Below are 21,587 nucleotides of genomic sequence, written 5' to 3'. Positions count from 1 at the left end.
CATAGTGGATGTGGGAAGATTCAGCAACTTAAATTTCCTTCACCGGATGACAGCATGGGTGCTACGCTTCATAGCTAACTCAAGGAGAACGAATGTGCAGGTAGGGCCGCTGTCGGCGGAAGAAGTCGAGAAAGCACAAAATTATTGGATCAGGATAGTGCAGAGTTCGGCATTCACAGACGAGATCAGCTGTTTAAAAAGGGGGAGGCCCATTCGCGAGTCATCCAAGCACCGAAATCTCAGGCCATTCGTGGACGACAGCGACATTTTCAGAGTCGGCGGACGTCTGCGCTCAAGTCAGCAGTCATTTGCAAAGCGTCACCCCATTCTCATCCCAGCACACTCCTACTACGGCGACCTCTTGATATTGGCATCGCACCGTCAGGTACTGCATTCTGGGGTACGAGATACACTCGTCCAGGTCAGAGAAAGATTTTGGATGATGAAGGCACCGCAACAAATCGAGCGAGTCATAAGGAATTGTACAACATGTAAGAAGAACGATTCTAGGCACTTAACACAAGTGGATGCTCAACTACCGGCTGAACGCATAACAATGTGTCACCCTTTTGAAGTCGTCGGCGTCGACTTCGCCGGGCCTCTAACGCTGAAACGCAGAACTAAATCGTACCAAAAGGGATACATTGTCCTGTTCACGTGTGCGGTCACCAGAGCCGTACATATCGAACTCTGTGAGGACATGTCAGCGAACAAGTTTCTACAGGCGTTTCGCAGATTCACAGCTCGTAGAGGAAATTGCCATACAGTTTATAGTGATAACGCAAAGGCTTTCAAGAGAGCAGCTAAAGAGCTTGGCGCGCTATGGAGTGTAATGAGAGCTCCCATCATTCAAGACTATACGGCCATCAGAGCAATCATGTGGCGTTTTATAGCAGAGCGGGCTCCGTGGTGGGGTGGATTCTATGAGCGGTTGATACGCTCGGTAAAATCCGCAATTCGAAAGACTCTATCCAGGACAATTATAGATTTCGCCGAGATGGAAACACTACTCACCGAAGTGGAGGCCATGATTAATTCCAGACCGATCACGTACGTCTATAACGAACACACAGAGCCCACGCCATTGACGCCGGCTGACATGATTACTGGAAAACGACTACTAGCGCAGGCTGCAATGACATCAACCACTCCCGAAGATGCACTACAGGATGCCCTCCAGTCAACGGAGTTAATGAGGAACACATGGAGGATGCGCCAACAACGCCTTGCATTGGTATGGGAAAGATGGCAGAGAGAATATCTCAGCGAGCTTCGTTCTGCACATCACTCAGAGGGCTTAAAAGGGACTGATGTGAGTGTCGGTGACGTTGTTCTCATCGAAGAACCGAACCGAACCAGGCTACAATGGAGAATGGGGGCCGTGGAGAAGGTTTTCCCGGGCTCCGATGGAAGGATCAGGGTATGTCTGTTGAGGACATCCTCTCGGACCACACTCAGAAGACCAGTGCAACATCTCTATAAGATTGAGTCTTCACAGCTACAACGGCCAAACGATTCTGCTTCTTCGCGGGCGGCAAGCTGTTGAATGTTATGTCAACATTCTACTGTCAACAAAGAAGATGATGACTCATTGTCTGTGACACTCGCGTGACAGACGTCGCGTTCATTCTAGTTCCTTCTAACGGAATAAACACATCGTCATCCCTCTCTGTCCTGTCTCATCTTCAACAATCATCAACCACTACTGGGCATCCTCGGACATGAGAAGGGAGTCCCAGCTTTTGTAGCTGCTTGAATTCGTCGGTGGGCACTTTTGATGTCGGCGTTCAGCCACCGTCTGAAACACCGCCGAGGACAAAGCCTGGAAGTAGCCGATGCCCTGTCACGTCTGCCAATACCAGATACTAGTGACCAGCCGGAGGACACACGTGAGTGTCTAGCTGTATTTCAATCAACTCAACAGATGTCACAGATGTAACAGCAGATGTCATGACCAAGGCCACAAAGTGGGATAGCACACTAGTAAGGGTTATGGACTTCGTTAAGAGGATGGCCATGTCAAATCAAGGACCAGAAGTTAGGTCCCTACTGGACACGAAGGAATGAACTGTCCACCGAACAGAGATGCCTAATCTGGGGCGGAAGGGTTGTGGTGCCTGAGAAACTAAGGATACAAGTGCTAATGTATAGGAAAATGCATGAGGAACGTCCCGGAATGTCTCCCATGAAAATGTTAGCGCGAAGCTATGCTTGGTGGCCCGGGATTGACTGTGACGTTGAAAAGCATATACGTGACTGTGCGATTTGTCAGGCAATGCAGCCCTCTGCACAAAGGGCGCCTCTGCAGCAGTGGTCCTTTCCCGCCAAGTGTTGGGAAAGGGTACGTGTTGATTTTACGATGAAAACCCCCGACACCTTTCTGGTGCTGGTTGATTCGTTTTCTAAATGGACAGAGGTCTTTCGAATGACATCTACATCAACGACGAAAACAATTGTAAAGTTAAGACCGGTGTTTGCGGCTTATGGTTTTCCAGAGCAGTTGGTGAGTAATAACGGTCCCAAATTTACACCAGACGAATTCGCCGAGTACATGAGAACCTACGGAATTCGTCACATCCGGAGTCCCCCTTATCACCCGCCATCAAATGGTACAGCAGAGAGGCTCGTGCAGACAAGAAAAATTGCTCTGGATAACCACGTACTTTGCATTGCAATACGCTGGATTGCAAGGTCACCGCGACCGTTCCAATGATACCTTGCAGGAAAGATTAGATGCGGTCTTTTAGCATACCGGAACACGCCTCACTCGATAACAGGACATACTCCATCGGATCTGTTTTTAAAGCGGCAGCCGCGAACTAATCTGTCTCTGCTTAAACCCACCCAGGAAGCACAATGTACTGAAAGTCGAGTACAATAGGGGTGGACGGGTAGGTGGAAGACCTTGAACAGACTCTTGAAACTAAGGGCACATTTATGCTGCAGCATCGCTGCTCGCTGCAGCTTCAAGCACATCGCTGCTCGCTTAACCGCTAGGGTGCGTTTACCCTGCAGATTGCTCAAGATGCTGCTCGCTTTCGCTATATCAGTCGCCTAGCAGCGTTCACTGTGGAAGTATGATTTCTTCATCTGACAGCGACAGTTCGGACTCTCTTGCGGTCAAGTTATGGTTCGCGTCAAGGAGGAAAGCCAGAAGATATGGAGTTCACCCTTTGAATCAAGAACGCCCTAAAGAAGGCTATTTTCACACGTATTTTCAGCGCTTGAAGACCTATCCCGAAAGGTTCTCTGAACACGTCAGGATGTCACTGTCCACATTCGAGTACATACTGAACATGATGACACCTGAAGTGGAAATGCAGCTGAATATCCCTCCAAACGTCGTGAACCCTATATCTGTCGAGGAGCGGCTCGTAGTTACATTAAGGTAGGTTGCTTCATGCATTTTAGTTTATATGAATTTATGCTACTGTTTATTGTGCTGCTTATTTGCGTTTTCTGACGGCAATTGTGTTTATTAAAGCTTGAAAGGAATACATACTGAGCGACAGGAAAAGTCATAATCTGAAGCAGTACGTTGGGGAGTAGGTGGATATATCCCGTGGCTTGTAAATGTTCGCATCGTAGATACCATTGACTTTTTATTCGTTTCCTCGTATCTTTAACGGAATTTAGATAGCTGCTGCATGACGTCTACAGCTTTTTTTTTTTTTTTGCGGTGAAGACAACATATGCCTAACGATCTGGCAGACCTTTCATTCCTGTAGTAAATGTATATCCTTTCCTCCCGCGTACCCTTTGCGACCAACAACGGAACCAGAAGACAAGAGCAGAATTACAAACAGCAGACGAGCTTTTACTGCGAACAAAATAGAGACGGCATAGCTACGGCATTACTCTTGGCTCTGCCACGTTCTGGGTTGCGACAGTTGAATGCAACTGCCGTCGAAGAAGGCAGTCCCTTGTGACGGCGCTGGCCCACTGTTTGATGGGGATTGGCGGGAGACCACAGTTGCCGAGCGGGGACTGGAGTACACAGGTGTTACTGGCGGAGTTGAATATTCTCCCCTACAAAAGTACGACGATGGGTGATAAGGATCACTGAACCCGTGGCCCTCAGGAACCGTTCTCCCTCCGTCTGTATGGTACGTGCCTGTTGGTCCGTAACCAGATCCGTATGCCCGTTCCATCACAAGTCGTTGAACGTCAATTCTGAATATCATCTTATTTACAGGTGTCATACATCTCACGTGAGGAAGAAGGGATGTGAAAAACGCAATATCTTCATCCTGTCTCGCAGCCGACTGGGACTCCTTTTCTTTACGTAATCGTAACTTTTCTTTTTCAATTCTGACGAGCTCGCTACCAATTAAATCAGTGGGCCGCGTCCTCTTCCTGTGGACAAGTGAGCTTGTCGGCATCTGTGGAATGGGAGTCGAACGGATCGGTGGGCATGCAGTCGATGTCGGTTGAGACTGAGGGAGCACCGGGGTGCTGCAGCTTGAGGTTGGTGTTAGCGGGCGGGAGCTCGCATCAGCCTCTTGGTCACTGTCGAGGTTTTCATCACGCGCTTCAGTATCCCCTTGCGCTGGATCGGTGAAGATAAGGTTTCCACTTTTTTCCCTTGGCTCAAAAATGTCACGCAAGAAAAGTAGAGACCGAAAGTACTGCCACTGTACAGCGTCCTCGGGGGCTGGGTCTCCCGATGACGGCTTTGGCAGAGATTGGTACTTGTCCTTGAACTGCTGGCGCAACGGCTTCCATTTGCCTTTAGCTTCGGCTATTGCTGAAAAAATGACAGAAAGGAACGTTTTTGGTGTGACTCTGAGTAGCTTTCTACCAGTTCTTTTCCTTTTCAGGTTTTTAGCAACCGGAAACTCCTATGCAAGTCTGGCAGCAGAATTTCGACTCGGGCATACAACAGTTTCGGATATCGTCAAACAGATGTTACCACTGCTGTGGAAAGTCTTACAGCCACTCCATATGAAGCCACCAACCGCGGAAGGCTTCAGAGAAATTGCTCACAACTTTTACCGGAAGTGGGGATTCCCAAATTGTGCCGGAGCCATAGACGGCAAACACATCCGGATACTATCTCCAAAATGGTCCGGAACTATGTTTTTCAACTACAAGAGCTATTTCTCGATAGTCCTGCAAGCTGTCAGCGACGCAGAGTACAGATTCATTTTCATTGAGGTCGGATCTTACGGGAAGGAAAGCGATGGAGGCATTTTTAGGACCTCAACGTTGTACGACAGGATTACAAAGGGTACACTTGGCATCCCCGAAGACAGAGGCCTCCCGGATAGCAACGTAGCGGCACCCTTTGTATTCATCGGTGACGAAGCCTACCCATTGCTCAAGCATCTGATGAAGCCGTACGCAAGAAGAACCCTTGACCCAGCAAAAGAGAAGTTCAACGTAGCCCTTTCTAGAGCAAGGAAGACCATTGAATGTGCTTTTGGCATTGCCGCTGGAAAGTGGAGAATACTACGAAAGTCAATTGAGACGAATGTGGGCATAGCGGAGTGGGCAGTTAAGGCAGCCTGTGTCCTGCATAACGTCGTTATTGACAAGGAAAACGTGGATCTTCACCATGCCGGGGACGTACTTTCCAGGGCCCCAACGGGAAGAAGGAATCATGGTGCTTCTGCCGAAGCCGTTGAAGTGCGCAATCACTTCAAGAACTTTTTTAACGATCTGTGAAGCCTGACCCGTGACGAACTGAACGAAAAATTCTGTTGTGAGACAATGTGACCTCATTCCTGTGCCCCTTTTTTGACATGCTTCTTGGTATTATTAAAATACGTACTTGTTCCACATTTCTCCGCAATCTCAGTCCAAAGCTTATCGAGCTTGAACCTGTTGTGATGGTCAGCATGGCGTTGGTTCCAAATAGCTGTTCGTTCAAACACAGCCGATATTAGCACATCTTTCATATTTTCGCCCATAGCGGTACCACGCGAAGGGTCAATTGTTATCGGTGACAGATAAACATAGAAAGCGGTGAAAACTGGGGAAGAATGGAAACGAGGAAAAGTGGGAAGGAGGAAACCGACTTCATCACAACCAATCGCAGGTCGGATTTCAAGACGCCAGTCATCAATGATACCAGGAAGACAAACATGTTTACATTCCTAGGTGCAGCGAGCAGAGCGGCAAGCAGCGGCGAGGATAAGCGAGCAGCCAGGCTGCAGGGTAAATGCACCAACAGAAAGCTCAGTGTTTGACCTGTCATCGCCAGAAGTCAGGTAGTCCCCGGGCATGTTCAAACATGTTTGGCAGCATTGTTGTGGCGATGATCATGGCGTGCATCTTTGGCAAGCAGCGATGCTGCAGCATGAACGCGCCCACAGAGATACATGTGTTTGTTTCGTCATCGCCAAACAGCGATGTGCCATGTGCCAGCAGCGATGCTGCAGCATAAATGCACCCTAAGGAACATTGATAAGACACATACCATCCACCCCTATTGCACTCGACTTTCAGTACATTGTGCTGCTTGGGCAGTTTCATAGAGCACATGAAATCGAAGCAGAGTGTCATTAAGGATCACCCAGGCACCAGAGGAGGGTCTGGTGTATGTCAAAACCGTGAAGGGTGAACGGGATTTATGGGTTGCTGGTGTTGTCGAGAAGTGTGTAAGTCCTGTTACCTTTTTAGACGAGATGGGCACCACGATACGATTTACGCACGCGGACCATCTCCGCGTGCGCCACTCGATTCCAGGTTCCAGTGGTGAGAGGCCTCCGCGGTCTTCGTCTTCGTCTACAGCCCACACACAGCTCTCTCCTGCCGGTGCAGCACCACGCGAAGACGTGCAGACCGCAACACAACCTCAAGAGCTCCCTACGTAACTGGAGATAGCCGATGCACCAGCGCGTTCTGCTGAGTTAGAAGAGCGTCAAATCAAAACCAGCAAGACAGCCCGACAAGTCAAGACAATGCGTCTACCATGGTGCGGCGTAGTCAACGTGTGAAAATTGTTCCTGACAGGTATCAGGCAGTGGACTTTCGCAAAAAGTTATTTCTTTTGGGTAATGTTACGTACTGTATATATTTTGTGTTTCATAATTCCGAGGAGGAACATGTTACAGCGGGAGCTGTCGGTGCTCCGATCTGGATAAGCAGAGCAAACTTATCTGTTACTCCTGCTATCTGTTACACCTGTGGCGCTGCGGTGGCAAGCTGTACTTAAGAGCGCGGTTCTCGGAAATAAACGTTTTTATGTGGCATGCCTTCACGATGTAACAGCAACCAGTCCCAGTCGAGACTGGGACCGGCCTGAAACCAGTATGGCCAACTGCTACCGGTTGATCCAACTGGTCTTGTTCGGTCACACAATTCACCCAGTCCCAGTTACAACCCAACAAGTTAAACTGGGACTTGGTGAACTGTGTTATCGAACAGAGACAAGTTCGATCAACTGGTGCAGTTGGCCCAGCTGGTTTCTGGCCGGTCACAGTCTCAATTGGTTTCTAACCGGTCCCTGCTCAACTGGGACTGGATGAACTGTGTTGTCGAACAGGGACCAGTTGAGCTGGGGCTGGTTGCAGTAGTTCTACTTGAACTGGTAACTGTTCAGTTCAACTGGTACCCGTTGAAAAAAAATTCGCCTGGGAAAATGGACGGAAAATCACGAGTTCCTAAGTCTGCTAACACGCAGTACATCATCATCGAGGAGCTGAGTGCTTGAAGGAAATGTTTAGTAGTCGTTATTTGTTGGTCAGACATTGCAGATACGTGCCCCATGAGTTTAAGCTTTGTTGATTTCGGCGTGTGTGTTGATGATGAATGGTACGCCTTCAAATATATCTAAGTGCTGAATCAAGTTTCTGTTGCTATCGGGCTACTGTTTCGTGCAGTTTCTTTTAAGCGATCTCCATCTCGATGATGAATGCTCACGCTTCTGAAAGCCATGTAAACAACAGTTGTGTCATTCGAGGCTGCTTTAAAACTGCTACTAACAAGGTGTATATAGACAGTAGCGGAACTCCAATCGGCGTCTGCGTCTTCAGAATGGCGCCACGATAGAGACGGTCAGCGCCATCCATCCGTTGCGCGGATTACTACGATGATAAACAAATGACGCCAGATATGACGTCAGCAGTATCAGTATAAATAATAAGCAGTGGATAATTAACTATGGCGTGTTTGCATTCGCGTACATCGTTTTCGATGTGTTGCCTTTCCCTTTTCCTGACCGAGCCATACTAATCACCCAGAGGAGCAATACCAGACGAGAACAGATAAAAATAAACCATATCAGGTTTAATGAGACATATCAGTTCGAGATATATACAGTTATTACAGACTTTAACGAACGGTACGTGATAAACACAAATAAACCGGGAGTTCCGCTCAATGTCCATTTCTCACCTAGAGTTAAACATACACGTAATCATCCGTCGTGTGTATTTCGTCAGTGAATGGGTCTATTGCAAAGACAACAACAAAAAAACATTGCATTGTTGGTGCACAGCTGATTCCCTAACACTCACGCTATCATGACCGGTATCGCCATGACGAAACACTCTCTCGTCATATCACAACAAGGGCTGCATTGCTCTCATCTGTTCACAAGTGTTAATCTTGGTCTACAGCTTCGAGATGTGAACGTCGCTTCTATTCGAATCCACAAAATACGAACTCCGCATTACAATGCACGGACACACGGCACGTACCGCACGGATACAAGGATGGACGGACAAACAAGCCTACTGTTACACATACGCAGTGGAGCAGGATATTTAATATCAATATTTAGATCAATAGATCAATATTTAGATTAGATCAGTAGATAGATTTAGATAGATCAATATTTAAATTATGAATAAACTATTAGTACATACAAGGCCCATGCGCGCGCCGTAAATATTTTTTTACTGCTCTTACCAGCCCTGGACCGGCAACCCAGAAGACGTGGGTTCAAGTCCTACAGCTACCTAACCTTTTCAGTGACTTCTTTCTTTCATCATTAATTTCTTAGGCACTTGAGACTTTCTAAGTATTTGTCCTTTCTATGTGTTCCAGCCTCAGAGCATCAATTGCCATCATGTTCAACAGATGCCGCTTGCGTCGATCCCGTCGTATGATTGTCTGTATGAGTGAGAAAACATGTAAGAGTGAAAGGGGGATGAGTGAGAAAGTGGTTGGCTTGTCCTTTCAGATGATATACCCTTCGAAGTCGCTGGGGAGGTGTGTTAGCCGAGCTCAATGGCTGACCTTTTCAGTGGGTTCCTTCTTTCATCGTAGTTTCTTAGGCACTTCAGGCTTTGTATATATTTGTCCTTTCTATGTGTTCCAGCCTCAGAACATCAATTGCCACCATGGTTTTCGTCTTTTGCGTAACTTATGTATGACCCCTCGAAACTGAAGAGCGGTTAAATATTTTTCGCTAACTCTTTGGCAAATGTTTACTGGCACGACGAATTATCTATGGTATTTTTTCTTCTTTCTTTTTCAAAAGAACTGAGGGACGTCGAACAGGACGTTTGGATCACTTGGGGTGGAATAGATGACACATAAGAATTGCTTGGCGTCGTTTTTTCATAGGATCAATTTACATTGGTCGAATACTTGTCAACTGACCACAAGAATGTTCAAATGACAAATATTGAACTGTGGTGTTACGAACATTACTATCTGGTCAATGCATTTCTCTATGTCACTAATGTCACCAGGAAAGCACTATGCATGCAGGCATGCTACCAAAAGGTAGTACATTCGACTGCTATTTTGGGCGCTCAGTGTCTACTGAAATCTGCTCGTAAATTGTTTGAACTTGATATTTTGCGTTTGAGGAATTAGAGTCAGCCTTCGGGAGTTGAAGATGTATCATCAGGGAACAGAAGTAACTGGAGTTACTGGAATATTTCAATATTATTTCTATATATTCAACAATATGTGTTGTGATATTATGGACGTTATTGTCAAGTCATTCTCTAGCCCTTGATAGGGGCAACGCTGCGCCAACGTAAAGTGGAGACGCTAGTCACTTTTGTATCGTTTTAATAGATTTACTTAAAATAAAATTCTGCCAAAATGTGCTTCACGTGCGAGCTACTGCGTGTCAGTTTCACACGCACAGCGCACATTTCTGAAACAGTGCACACATACAGGAAAGCTTTTAAGTGTGGTCTAAATAAAGCAACGATAGTCCTAGACATTACGGCTAATTAAGTGCTAGAAGTCGCCACAGTACGGTACATAAAAAGTATAATGTTGGGCTAGGGCGAGACTTTGGACGTCTTTGTTTGGACGACTTTGTTTGGTGTCTAGGTGGTGTAACCAGAGCTATGCTATAGAGGAAGGCTAGATGAACTCCCCTAGACATTAAGGCTATTGGAAGACGTGTACTAGACCTGTCAGTTGTCCAAATAGACGTCGATTCAACATGTATTATCCCACTTTTCGCTACATGGGAACTTTGATACCCCCCAACCCTTATGTGGCGTGGGGACATAGTGTAGTATATAGGAGCACTGCGGTATCTAGTCCGATCGTGTCACGGCCCACCTCCCGTTCTTTTTTTTTTGTTTTATTGTTCCCCTCATCACCCTTATCAGATAGGTCTCACGGCTCCATGCTGTAAGGGAACTTTCTCAAGAGGAATGCGGGTTACGTCGGAGACGTCAGAAATGCAGTCCTCTCACTCCCTTTGGACAGACAACGCAATATAGGACATTAACTTACCAAACAAGATGATCCTTTACCCTCATAGAGGTAGCATGAAAGGTACTTCGCAGGATTGCACATATAACTGCAGCTCACCAACTTGTCGTTATACTGCAAGTGATCGAAGCAGAGGTGGACATTAGAAGCAACATACATCTTCCAGTCCTGATGTCAGATCATACTCGTTGCATCTGAACAGTTTTCCAAAGGTTTCCGAAGTTTCGTTTCAGATAGTGTTACCTCCTGGTCAATATTCACGTGTAGAAAGTTTGTTGACACTCATGTTATGATGACTGGATTAATTTGCGCAATGTTGGTTAATTATGCAGTTACATTGTACACCGCGGCATATGTTTCGCAAGAGTACATCGCTCTATAATGTGCCTCAAATCGGTTTTACGTGCACACCGTTCTAAATGCAGTGGAAACTATTGCTATCTCACGAGACCCACGCAGCCAACAAGTATACTTTAAGATGATGAATGGGGAGCTTCATCGCCAGGAGCGATACTCTACCCCATGGGTGGTGGTGACATGGGGAATGAAATAATGAGCCCCTTCAAAATAAGGATAGAAAGATTTAATGCAACTCTGGACAATGCGCTTTACACTGAATCGGACGGAGCATTCATGGCAATATTTGTCCGCAAAAATATCAAAATGTGTGTTCCAATGCTGTGCCCCTCTATGTTTGCATTACTTACTATAGTAACTTTCTGGTAAGCCAATTACCAGCGGGGATGCAATTTTGAACCACGCGTGGCAGTGTGCTAATAAGAACATGTCAAACATGATGTTTACTACAGTCACAAGGTACGCATAATTGAAGTCTCGCCTGAGTAACGCGTTTGATGTCAGTGCTATTATTTGTAAGATTAACTCTTTCTTGAAAATTGTAATCGTAGTACTTTCAACGCTAAATACATTCAGGGGGTGCAATACCCTGCTGCCTTAATAGAATTCCTCAAGAATTTTTCAAACCACATAACTTCGAAATGGAACTGCTCAATTTGCGTAAAATAAGTATTGAATGGAAGACCTCAATGGGTTCTACTACTTAATGACGCCAGAAATTTATCATTTGTTCGTAAATTTTTCCGTAGACGTCACAAATAGCGTTTCGTGCTTCTTTCAATTTTGTTGTCCGTTTACGAAGTAAATAGACCTGAGGTGAGATTTATAATGTCATTAAGTGTCAAGTGTCACATCATTCTTCTGTGGCACTCATCCTTTCTGAAATTTATTTGAAAGCTCTAGAGAACGTCATTCAGCTCTTAATTTCTACTGTTCTTGGCGGCGTGTTACTTCGATGATATAATTGTGATTTTTGATCTGCCTGGCTAATCTACGGAAAGCCTGGTTTCTACCCTCACTTCAATTGTCCCGGAGCTCAAATTTTCTGTTGAGTTCCCCTCTTGCAAAAAGCACAATCTTCTCGACATCATTTTTTAAATACGATTTTGACTTGTGTTGGTGTTATGGCAAAGAGGAAGCAAAGTCCCTCTTGCTTTATTCAAGTTATCATTCTAAAGTGGTGTATTGGTGTTATCTCTTCCTTGCTCAATGACTGTTTCTAAGAGCTGTTTTCATCACGTCGAATTGAGTGTTCACGTCGATGTACGAAGTTATAGTCTGCGAGTTTTGACAGAAAGGTTATCGCATTAGAGTTTTTTTTGTTACGTAAATTTTCTGGTCTCAATACTCTTGAACATGCTGTCAACGAAGAAGCTATCACTAAGAGCGTTGCCATTCCATATCCGTTGCCATTGCCATTAGTAATGATCCTTTTAGACCTTTGCTTCAGTCTGTGGGATAGAAAATGGTGTTTTTATAAGAATACACCTGTTTTGAGCGAATACAGGTGCAAAAATGATTTATTGTGTGGTCTGTATGAGAAAGTCCTTGGTATATGCACACATCCACTTTCTAATATTCCATGGACGTCCATGGAACGTCTGTGGTTTACTGGGATTTGTATCGACGGTGACAGGCGGAGTTGAGACTCCTTCCACTACGCATCAGCATATGCATCTGCAGTTGATGTTCATAGCATTTAGTTATTACACTGAGCATTGTCAGAACTGAGAAGCACTAAAAATATTATTCACCAGCTTATGCGAATCCCTGGGAGATTTTTTCCTTACTTACGTGATCCATTTGGCCTATGATTTAAATCATTGATTTAAAACGGTGATTTAAATCACGATTCAAATCAATTATTTAGATGTACATGATATTATTCTCACAACTTCTAAGTCGCTCCCCGCGTCGTCGTGGGCTGCTCTGATATTTCCCCGGGAGAGATGTATCGTTTCAGTGCGCCTCTAGTCTCCAACTCACATGTTAGTCTGTTACACATTATTCTCAAGTAACCTCCAATGCATGGACTTAATTCAATAATGGTATATAGTTTAAGGAAAGTCAACATACAGCTGTCCATCTATGTTGAATTGTCTTATCCAGGGCGTGGAGCCGAAACGTTTTTGCGGTCTGTTTCGGGTTCGGGTTATCGGCCATAAAGGTTCCGTTCCGGTTCAGCTCCGTAGTTCATATATCGGTTCGATTAACCGGTTCAGAGGCTGCAAACAGGTTCTGAACCGGTTCGAGGTTCTAATATGCTACCAAATTATAGATAGCCACTAAAAATTATAAAATATCTCTTAATTACGCTTTTATGCACTTATTTCTGTTTTTCGACCAACAGGACCACCTTTCATCCCTTCTCCGAGCAACCTGCCGCCAACCTAGGTAGGCACACTGCTCGAATCCACACACCAACCCGAAGCCGAACCAGTATCCCTAAAGCGGTAACCGAAACTTTTATATGGGTTTGGTTCCGTTTCAGCTCCAAGATGGCGCTAGTAATTACGGTTCAGTTCCGGTTCAGTTCCAGCTAAAAATTACGGTTCATTCCGGTTGTCGGTTTCGCTTCCGGTTCGGTTCGACGCTCACAAGTGGATTTATATTGCCTTGCTTACCGTGATCCGCCTGTAGTCGAGACAGCGTCCTCCAGAAACGAGGCGACTGATCCAGTCTATATACACATGGATGCCGCAAGGTATGTTGCCACTGACAGGAGTTGTCGCTGCAGTTGACGAACGTTCATTTATTACATGTTAAAGGACAGAGTCAATCCCTCGCATAAGCGTAGCCAGCAACATGACTGCAATGGCTGCTGGACGTTCATTTCGACATTTTATAGCGTCAACAGAATTAGCTGCTTTTGTACTTCCAGAGCCGTGTTCCCCAGGAACGGGACGTGCACGTTGTGCTCAGCGATATCATTTTTTTCTCCCATATTTTTTTTGCAAACAATTCCAGAATATTAGTCGCACGCACAAACCACCGCGCCGCCCGGTAAGCATTTTCTGCAATAGCCAATAATAATAATAATAATAAAAACAGTAATAACGAGCTATATTGTTTTTATTTTATTTTTATTTTCTCTTATCAGTTGGTTAGTGCAGGAATTGCTTCTAATGGACGGCCTGCTGGTGTGTGCAGGAAACAGAAAATCTGGAATTGTTTTGCATAAAATATGGGACAAAAGATTCATGCACCTCAGCGTCAGCAGTGTATGATGAGCTGAGGACACATTGAAGTTTGTATACAAAATATTTATTTCACTATCGCTTTGTGGTCGTTGAAACGGTGCTATTGTCAGAGCCTAAAACGCTCCCGGATTCACCCCAACAACAACAACAACTTTATTTTGGACCTTCGAGAGCGGGGAGTTTCATCGCCACAGGCAATACTCTACCCCATTGCTGGTTGGAATGGGGGGAATAAAATAACGAGCCCCTTCACAATAACGATCGAAGTCCGATGGTGTCCAGCAATGTCAGAAGAGCTTTGAGCGCAGAGCGTTGCAGGGCTGGATTGGGCCAGAAACCAAGCAATTTCGATAGGGAGAAAGGGCGAGAGTCCAGCTGACGAAGAGACTCGGAGAGTGTGGTTCGGGAAGGTTGGTAGTGAGGGCAATGAAGAAGAATATGCTCCAGATCCTCAAGAGCACCACAGTGGCAGCAGGTGGGAGAGTCAACTTGTCTCAAGCGGTAACGCCACTGAGCTGTAAAGGCCACATCGAGGCGCATTCGGTGGATTAATGCAGCATCTTGACAAGAGGTGTTTCGTGGCATGCGGAAAGCGACCGTTGGATCAACTCTGCTCAACATAGAGGGGGGAAGAATGTCGGTTGTCCGTTGGCGGGAAGCCAGGGGTGTCACTAGGCGTCGCAGAATTGAACGGCGGTCTCCTCTCAGCAGAACAATACGGGTCCGTTTCCGATACGAGAGTGCTGCTTCTGCGGCGCTGTCGCCTGCTCGTTCCCCACGACACCACAATGGGCTGGGACCCACTGGAGAACTAGCCTGTGGCCTGCGGCGTAGATAGTGTGGTAAGCCATTAGCACATCTGTGACTAGGGGTGCGGATGGGCCTCGTATGCCGGAATTTTCAATTGCTTGAAGTGCAGATTTGGTGTCTGTAAAGACTGCCCATCCCCGGGGTGTAAAATCAGCGATGTGTTGTAGAAGGAAAAGGATGGCATAGAGTTCCGCAGCTGTGGAGGAGGTTGGATGTGAAAGGCGTCTTCCGTGCACTACGCCTTCGGATGGTATGACGAATGCTCAGGTGGACTTGTTGTTGCGGGATGCACCATCGGTATATGCTGCCGTAAACGTAGAAAACTTCTCGTCTACCAAAGCATGAAAATGGACTCGGCGGACTTGAGGCGGGACCTGATCTCTTCTTTCCAGAAGGTTTGGGAGGCGTACAAAAGTGGGCGGTACCGGTAGAGACCAGGGGGCTTTCGGCGGTATAGTGTCCTTAGTTGCGAAGCCAGTGAGAGTCTGGTGTGTCCTCTGCGCTACTCGATAGAAGTCGCTTTCAGGGCGGTATCGAGTTTTCCTGAGCAGCGGATGGCAGGGAATGTGAGCGCGCAGACGCAGGTAGTGCCGAGCCGTTTCCCGTTCACGGGGAACTTCAATCGGGAGCTCACCAGCTTCAGCCAGTACTTGCCGTGTTTCAGACATTCTTGGAACTCCGAGGCATCGACGAAGGCTTCGAGCAAACAGGGACCAAAGTGTGTTTAATGAGGTTGTTGATATCCTGTGCAGAATAGGAAAGCTGTAAAGCACAGTCGCCCTCATCCTGAGCCAGAAAGATGTTGAATTGCGGGGAGCCATTGCTGCACTTTAGTTTCAAGGTGTTTGATGTGCCGAGCCCAGCGCAAGTACGAGTCGATTACCACGCCAAGGAAGCGGTGAAAGCATATGGGTTCAAGCTTCTTTGTACCAAGCCACAGAGGGAAATTGGCCATAGCATTACGCGTGAAAGGGAGCTCGACACACTTTTCGGGTGAAAGGTCCATCCCGAGGTGCGTGAGGTACGTATGGTTATTGTTTAAAGCGAGCTGCAGGCGGCGCTGGAGAGCTGGGCGTGATTTTCCTACTGTCCAAAGGGCGACGTCATCTGCATACACGGAAAACGACACTTTGCGAGGAATTACTGATTGTAGGCCGGCCACCACCACGTTAAAGAGTGTCGGGCTGAGAATGCTTCCTTGGGGGACTCCTTGAGGAACAGGATCTGAGGGCTTTGGCCTTGGGACGTACGGACAGCGACAGTTCGGTCCGTAAGGAAGTCTTGGAGCCAGATGAAGAGCCGACCGGATACTCCAAACGAGCGCAAGGCGTGCAGCACACAAATGTGCGAGACGGTATCATATGCGCGCTTGATGTCGAGAAAAACCGATCGGACGATCCGTCGATGGGCAGGAGCATGTTGAATTGTAGAGCCTAGGTCGGGAACTGGATCCATGGAGCTTCGGTGGCGACGAAATCCAGCCATTTCGTGAGGGAACGCACGTTTTTCGAGCCACCAGTCGAGGCGATGCAAAACCATTCTCTCCACCAGTTTCCCCATACAGCTTGTCACGCTCACCGGGCGAAAGGAGGATAGGGCATTTGGGGGCTTGCCTGGTTTCAGGATGGGAACAACCAATGCCTCCTTCCATGTATGTGGTAAAAATCCTTGTTGCCAAGACGTATTATACACATGAAGGAGAGCTTGGAGTGACCGCCCGTCAAGGTTTCGTAGAGCGGCATAGGTGATTTTATCGGGTCCAGGGGACGAGCCGGCGTTCATAAGCTTCAACGCTGCCATTAGCTCGATTAGTGTGAAGTCGCGGTCTATAACTTCCGGGGGTGGGCCAGTCTTGGTGAAGTTCAGCCGTCAAACTGTATACAAAACTGCGGTGTAGTGGTGTGGTCGAGGCAGCCGGCGGAGTCGTTAGTACCACACAGAAGTCCGTCGCAAGCGTGTTTTCGTCTACACCCTTAACGATAGCCAAGGCCGCGAGATGATTCTTTTGAGGGGGCGCCTCCTTCAGAGATCGGATTGTCCGCCAGATCTTCGTGGCCGGATCAAACGGTGAAAGGTGGTGGCAAAACGTACGCCAACGCTTCCTGTCGTCTTTCTTAAGTTCTCGTGTTACATTAGCTTTCATCCGGCGGTACACTGTAAACTTTTTCACACCTTTAAAGGTGTGCGCTATGAACATTCAACCTGGTTGCGTAACATTGCATCTCCAGGGTGATATTTTACAAAATTTGGAAAGCATTACTAAAGATCAAGTGTCAGTGCAAATCTTGCTTTCATTATGTCTTGGATATCGTAGGTACGAGCTAATGCATATATGCATCGCTATCGATAATAGAGCAAGCGCAAGTGTCTACAATACTGTTGAACAATGTTGAGATGTTGCAAGACTGAATTTTTGGAGGACAGACAACACTCGAGTAAAGAAAATTTGTGCGAAACCGTGCTCCATTATGGTGTTACGAAAAATAAAAAGGCGTGCGCCATGCACGCTATTACATCTTTAAAGGTGTGAAAAGATTTAGAGTGTATTCCACAATATCCGTTGCCCTGTCCGACGAGCCTTTCTTTCTGCTCGGCGACGTAATGCTCTAAGGTGGTTAATTGCTGGGGAATGACCGACATGGCCTGTTACCCTTTTAGACATGACCACAGCGGTTCACCCCATAATGCAATGTAATCATAGCATTGTGTGAAGTGAATGACTGTTGATTTCGACGGACGTCCCATTCTTTCGTTGGTCGACACTGCTGCTGCTCTCTGTTGTATCGTCTGATTTTTGCGAGTAGCTACAGAAAGTGACTACTTTGACAGGCCGCGTAATGACTAGTCCCGCCAGCGAACCTATTGAACCTGTCGCAGTATGCACAGCCCGACTTAGAATTGAAGATATCTGTTACCCGGCCAAGTTCCTAGGTTCTTCCTGCTTGTTCTTTCGACATATTTCTCCGCTGGGGCTTTCTGTGCGACAACTCAGCGATCATTGCTATGCCCCCCCCCCCCCCCCACGAGTTACGTTCTATCTGCAACGCCGACGTGAACGATGTCGCACCACCTCCTGCGTTGCCAAATATCTGTGCAATGGTCCACGTGCCGCCCCCTCTCCCGCTTTCCCGTTCCGCCCTCTCCTGTTTCAGAGCCGTTTCGTGTAGAGCTACACGGACCACGGAACTGCCCGTAGGTCTTCACATAACACCTCCCGCTGTAAAATGATATAACTTAACACGCTGCACCCCTGATGCGTTCGGCTAAAATCAGAGAGAGCTGCGTCACTGCTTCACGCACAGACCCAAGAATACCGCCCTTGAAATACAGAAGAGGCTAGCTCTTCTGACACAGTAGAACGTGATTCAAGCTCTCTCGCAACGCAGGTTTACTAATATATTCTAACAGTTTCAGCATTCCCACCTGTCGGCGTTTCTGCCTCGCTCGGGAGTGGTTACTTGAACACTGATGGAGCCACTGCGGTGATATTGAGGATCGTTCTATGGGGGATATTTGAAAATGGCGGACCAATTCTATTGTACCCAATGAGCAGGGCCTACCATGCACGCAATAAAGCACGAGGCGGGAGCTTCTCGCCATAGGAACTTTACCGGCGCCCCCGAGAACACAAGATTCTCGCTCTTGCAGTGGTGTGAAGTTATAACAGCATTATTTTGTTTCTCGGGCAAAATTTATAGTCATGAAAAACATAAGCTGTGTAATAGCATTGTTCATTTCAATTGATTCTACTTTAGCTGGATTTTTCTCTGCGCACTTTCTGCGAGCCCGAGCGACGCCAGTTCGCTGTGGGGTGAACCACTTTTATAATTGAGTACCCGAACATAAATAACCTACAAAAGGAGCCGGTTGATACATGGTTTGTTGTTCCTTCTACTTCGTCACCTCTTGAGGTACCCCAATATTTTAGGTACCCAAAGAGCGCTGTTCTAAGCGCTGTTCCGTATGCGGCCAACCAAAACCGCTCTCTGCACTCTTAAAAATGAACTTCACCACATAGCACGCTCCTAGCCAACCATCATCCCGAATGACAACGTTCTCGCCCCTGATTTGTTGAAAACGGGAGGAGGAGCCTATTTTGTGCCCATTATGCACGGCACAAAATAGGCTCCTCCTCCCGTTTTCAACAAATCTAGGGCGAGAACGTTGTCAATCGGGGTGATGGTTGGCTAGGAGCGTGCTATGTGGTGAAGTTCATTTTTAAGAGACGGCAAGCCCTATCGCCACCACCACCACCACCACCACCATCATTTTTAAGAGTGTGGGCATGCACTGTAAACCTAAAAAGCGATTTTTGTACCCGCAGCACTTGCATTTCCAATTCAAACCTTCCCATTGAACTCCACTAAAGACTAAAGGGTGGACGACACTCTTCATTAGAGGATACCCTGCTTTGCTATAACTCGTTATACGGAAGGATTTGAAGGGGTAAAAATTAAAGAGATACAAGATGGGGTAACAGTAACCAAGGGTCCACTTACAGAATTCCAGATATGCCAAGAGGACTACGACGAACGTGACGGGCAACCGAACCATATCTGCTCCCCGCTGTGAATGCAACACAGATGTGATGCGCGACACGGTTGAAGGAGCGTGCCCACATGCGGGAAAGCTGACGCGCAGAGCCCCGTGACGGCTTCAAGGACGCCTTTGATCTCGCCTTACGGGCAGATTTCCCTTCCGCTGAGGCAATAGACCTCTCGCTGTTTGTAAACAAATGACGCCATAGTGTTCGACAGCGCCACGAATTTGGTAGAGTTGAACTACGTTCAAATCTATTGGCGAACAAGGTCGCGCCCGAAAGCCACGGTCTTGAGGGGTTTACGATGGTCTCTGAAAGGGGCGCGACCTTCCGTCCTGCTTTTCTTTCAATAGGAGGCAGCGAACAATTGCCCATTTGTGGAACCCAGCTCTCCCTTTCCGACCTGTTTCGGTCTGTCTACCAACGTCATGATGACGTTTGTCGGGTACAGGTTTATCATGGCGATGCGCGACTGTTCGCGGTCGCGTCACGGCGGTTGACCAACGAGAACAGAGAAGGATGTGACGTCGTGCTGTATACTTCAACATGACAAAGACATGAGGAGCGTGGTAATACAGCGGTCTTTTGTGAAAATCATGGTGGTAAAAAAGTACGGAGATGCCCTAAGCGCCTGGAGGAGGAGGAGGAGGAGGAGTGTCGTTGGGAGGAACCCGAGAGGTCTGCCTGCCTGATTAGGCGGCATGTTTCTCGGGAAGGGAAAGGTGGTGGAGAGGAAAGGGTGAAGTGGAAGACCGAGCGGAATCCGCTCGGGGGGAGGATAGCTGCGTCCATGGGCCGACTTCAGGGGAACTGTGCCGGCATACGCCTATTACACATCTGAGGGAAACCCAGGAAAAACCCCAGACGGCACAGCCGGTCCGCGGATTCGAACCGCGGACCTCCCAGTCTCCAAGCGCACGCGTTACCGCTGCGCCACCGGAGCTGGTCCCTAAGCGCCTCACCCAATGCAAGCGGGCGTGCTGTGACACGCGCATGGCGCTGTGGTTAGCTGCCTACGCACGTGACCCGTAAACGTCACGGCAACACGTCATAAAACCTAGCGTCTTCCATTCCCGTGGCGTACCTCACGTGAATACGAGCTGTGGCCGAATAACTTGCTTCCGCTTTCATAACATCTTTGGAGTTCTATCATAGCCATTGAAACACAAAATAGACATCTCTCTGTGGAAGCAAGAGGTCACTCAATTGCTAGAAGGCGTACGTACGTCATCGTGACATTGCCTGGCTTCTCTTCCGCTTTGCTGAACTCTTGCTGTGATTTTTGGGATGTGGCAAATGTTAAAACACCCCATAACCTCCAAAGCGTTGTGCAAATGGACTCCTTGAAAGTAAGAGGACACTGGTAAGAGGTTTGCTAAAGATGAGGTTTGATAAACTTCCAAGCCTTTGCGCAGACCGCCATAACACCAAAACATGTGGGGACTCCGTGACCGGGCAACTAGATGAGCGTGGCATTGCCAGGGGCGACAGCTAGAGGAGTCCCACGGTTTCCGTGCTTATAGCCTTCTCCTTTGTTCCTTACCTCCATGGTGAAAGTAACATACAGGGTGTCCAGGATAACGTGCACAATTGTCTAAAAAAACACGGTGCGTCATAGGCGAATGAAAACTGCATAATAATGTGCGGAATCGTGTGTTCTAATCTCCGAAAATTTTCTCGGGAGTTATTAATTAAGTAGGCGTACTTAATCACTTCAACTTTTAAGTGTTTGTCCTAGGGTCAAGATGGGTATTCGAAAGTTCAAGAGCACGTCGAGAGATACCCATTGCAAATGGTTCCTACAACGTGCACCTTGCGTGGATTTTTTGTCCCGGCACCGCGAAGCCCGAAAGTGTGGAACGTGAGGGTTAACGCGTTATTGCCCTCGTCTTATATCACGTGGTAAACTAATTCACATCTGGAGCCTAGGACAAACAGTTAAAAAGTTAACTAATTAATTGCACCTTATTAATTAATCGGTCACCATGAAAAACTCCAGATCAGAACACGCGATAGCGCACTGTGCTCGGCAGCTTTAATTAGCC

At 47.2% G+C, this 21,587-nt stretch overlaps 2 protein-coding genes across 2 annotated transcripts in view; one reads left to right on the top strand and one right to left on the bottom strand.

The window, feature by feature from the left end:
* Positions 1 to 19,603, bottom strand: part of LOC135383186 (uncharacterized) — a 60,708-nt gene extending 41,105 nt beyond the window's left edge. Inside the window, exons 1-3 of the mRNA XM_064612766.1 lie at positions 19,502 to 19,603; positions 13,617 to 13,723; positions 10,657 to 10,749 (exon numbers count right to left, since the gene is read on the bottom strand). Coding sequence (XP_064468836.1) covers positions 10,657 to 10,749; positions 13,617 to 13,723; positions 19,502 to 19,556 — 255 coding nt within the window. The 5' untranslated portion in view covers positions 19,557 to 19,603. The remainder of the gene's footprint in view (positions 1 to 10,656; positions 10,750 to 13,616; positions 13,724 to 19,501) is intronic.
* On the top strand, positions 3,058 to 5,781 carry LOC135383185 (uncharacterized). Its single transcript, XM_064612765.1, has 2 exons — positions 3,058 to 3,388; positions 4,821 to 5,781. Exons 1-2 carry the CDS (start codon positions 3,078 to 3,080, stop codon positions 5,665 to 5,667), a joined length of 1,158 nt encoding a protein of 385 aa, XP_064468835.1. The 5' UTR covers positions 3,058 to 3,077; the 3' UTR covers positions 5,668 to 5,781.
* Positions 19,604 to 21,587: the final 1,984 nt, after the last annotated feature.

The sequence above is a fragment of the Ornithodoros turicata genome, chromosome 2 (assembly GCF_037126465.1).
Source record: "Ornithodoros turicata isolate Travis chromosome 2, ASM3712646v1, whole genome shotgun sequence".
NCBI lineage: Eukaryota > Metazoa > Arthropoda > Arachnida > Ixodida > Argasidae > Ornithodoros > Ornithodoros turicata.
The sequence above is the reverse complement of the archived record's forward strand: the minus strand, read 5'-3'. Positions and strand labels throughout refer to the sequence as shown.

Excerpts from the sequence above, each read along its gene's own strand:
- LOC135383185 (XM_064612765.1), top strand. The coding sequence starts at position 3,078 with ATGATTTCTTCATCTGACAGCGACAGTTCGGACTCTCTTGCGGTCAAG. Across the intron at positions 3,389-4,820 it reads CGGCTCGTAGTTACATTAAG|GTTTTTAGCAACCGGAAACT; the intron begins GTAGGTTGCTTC and ends TTTCCTTTTCAG.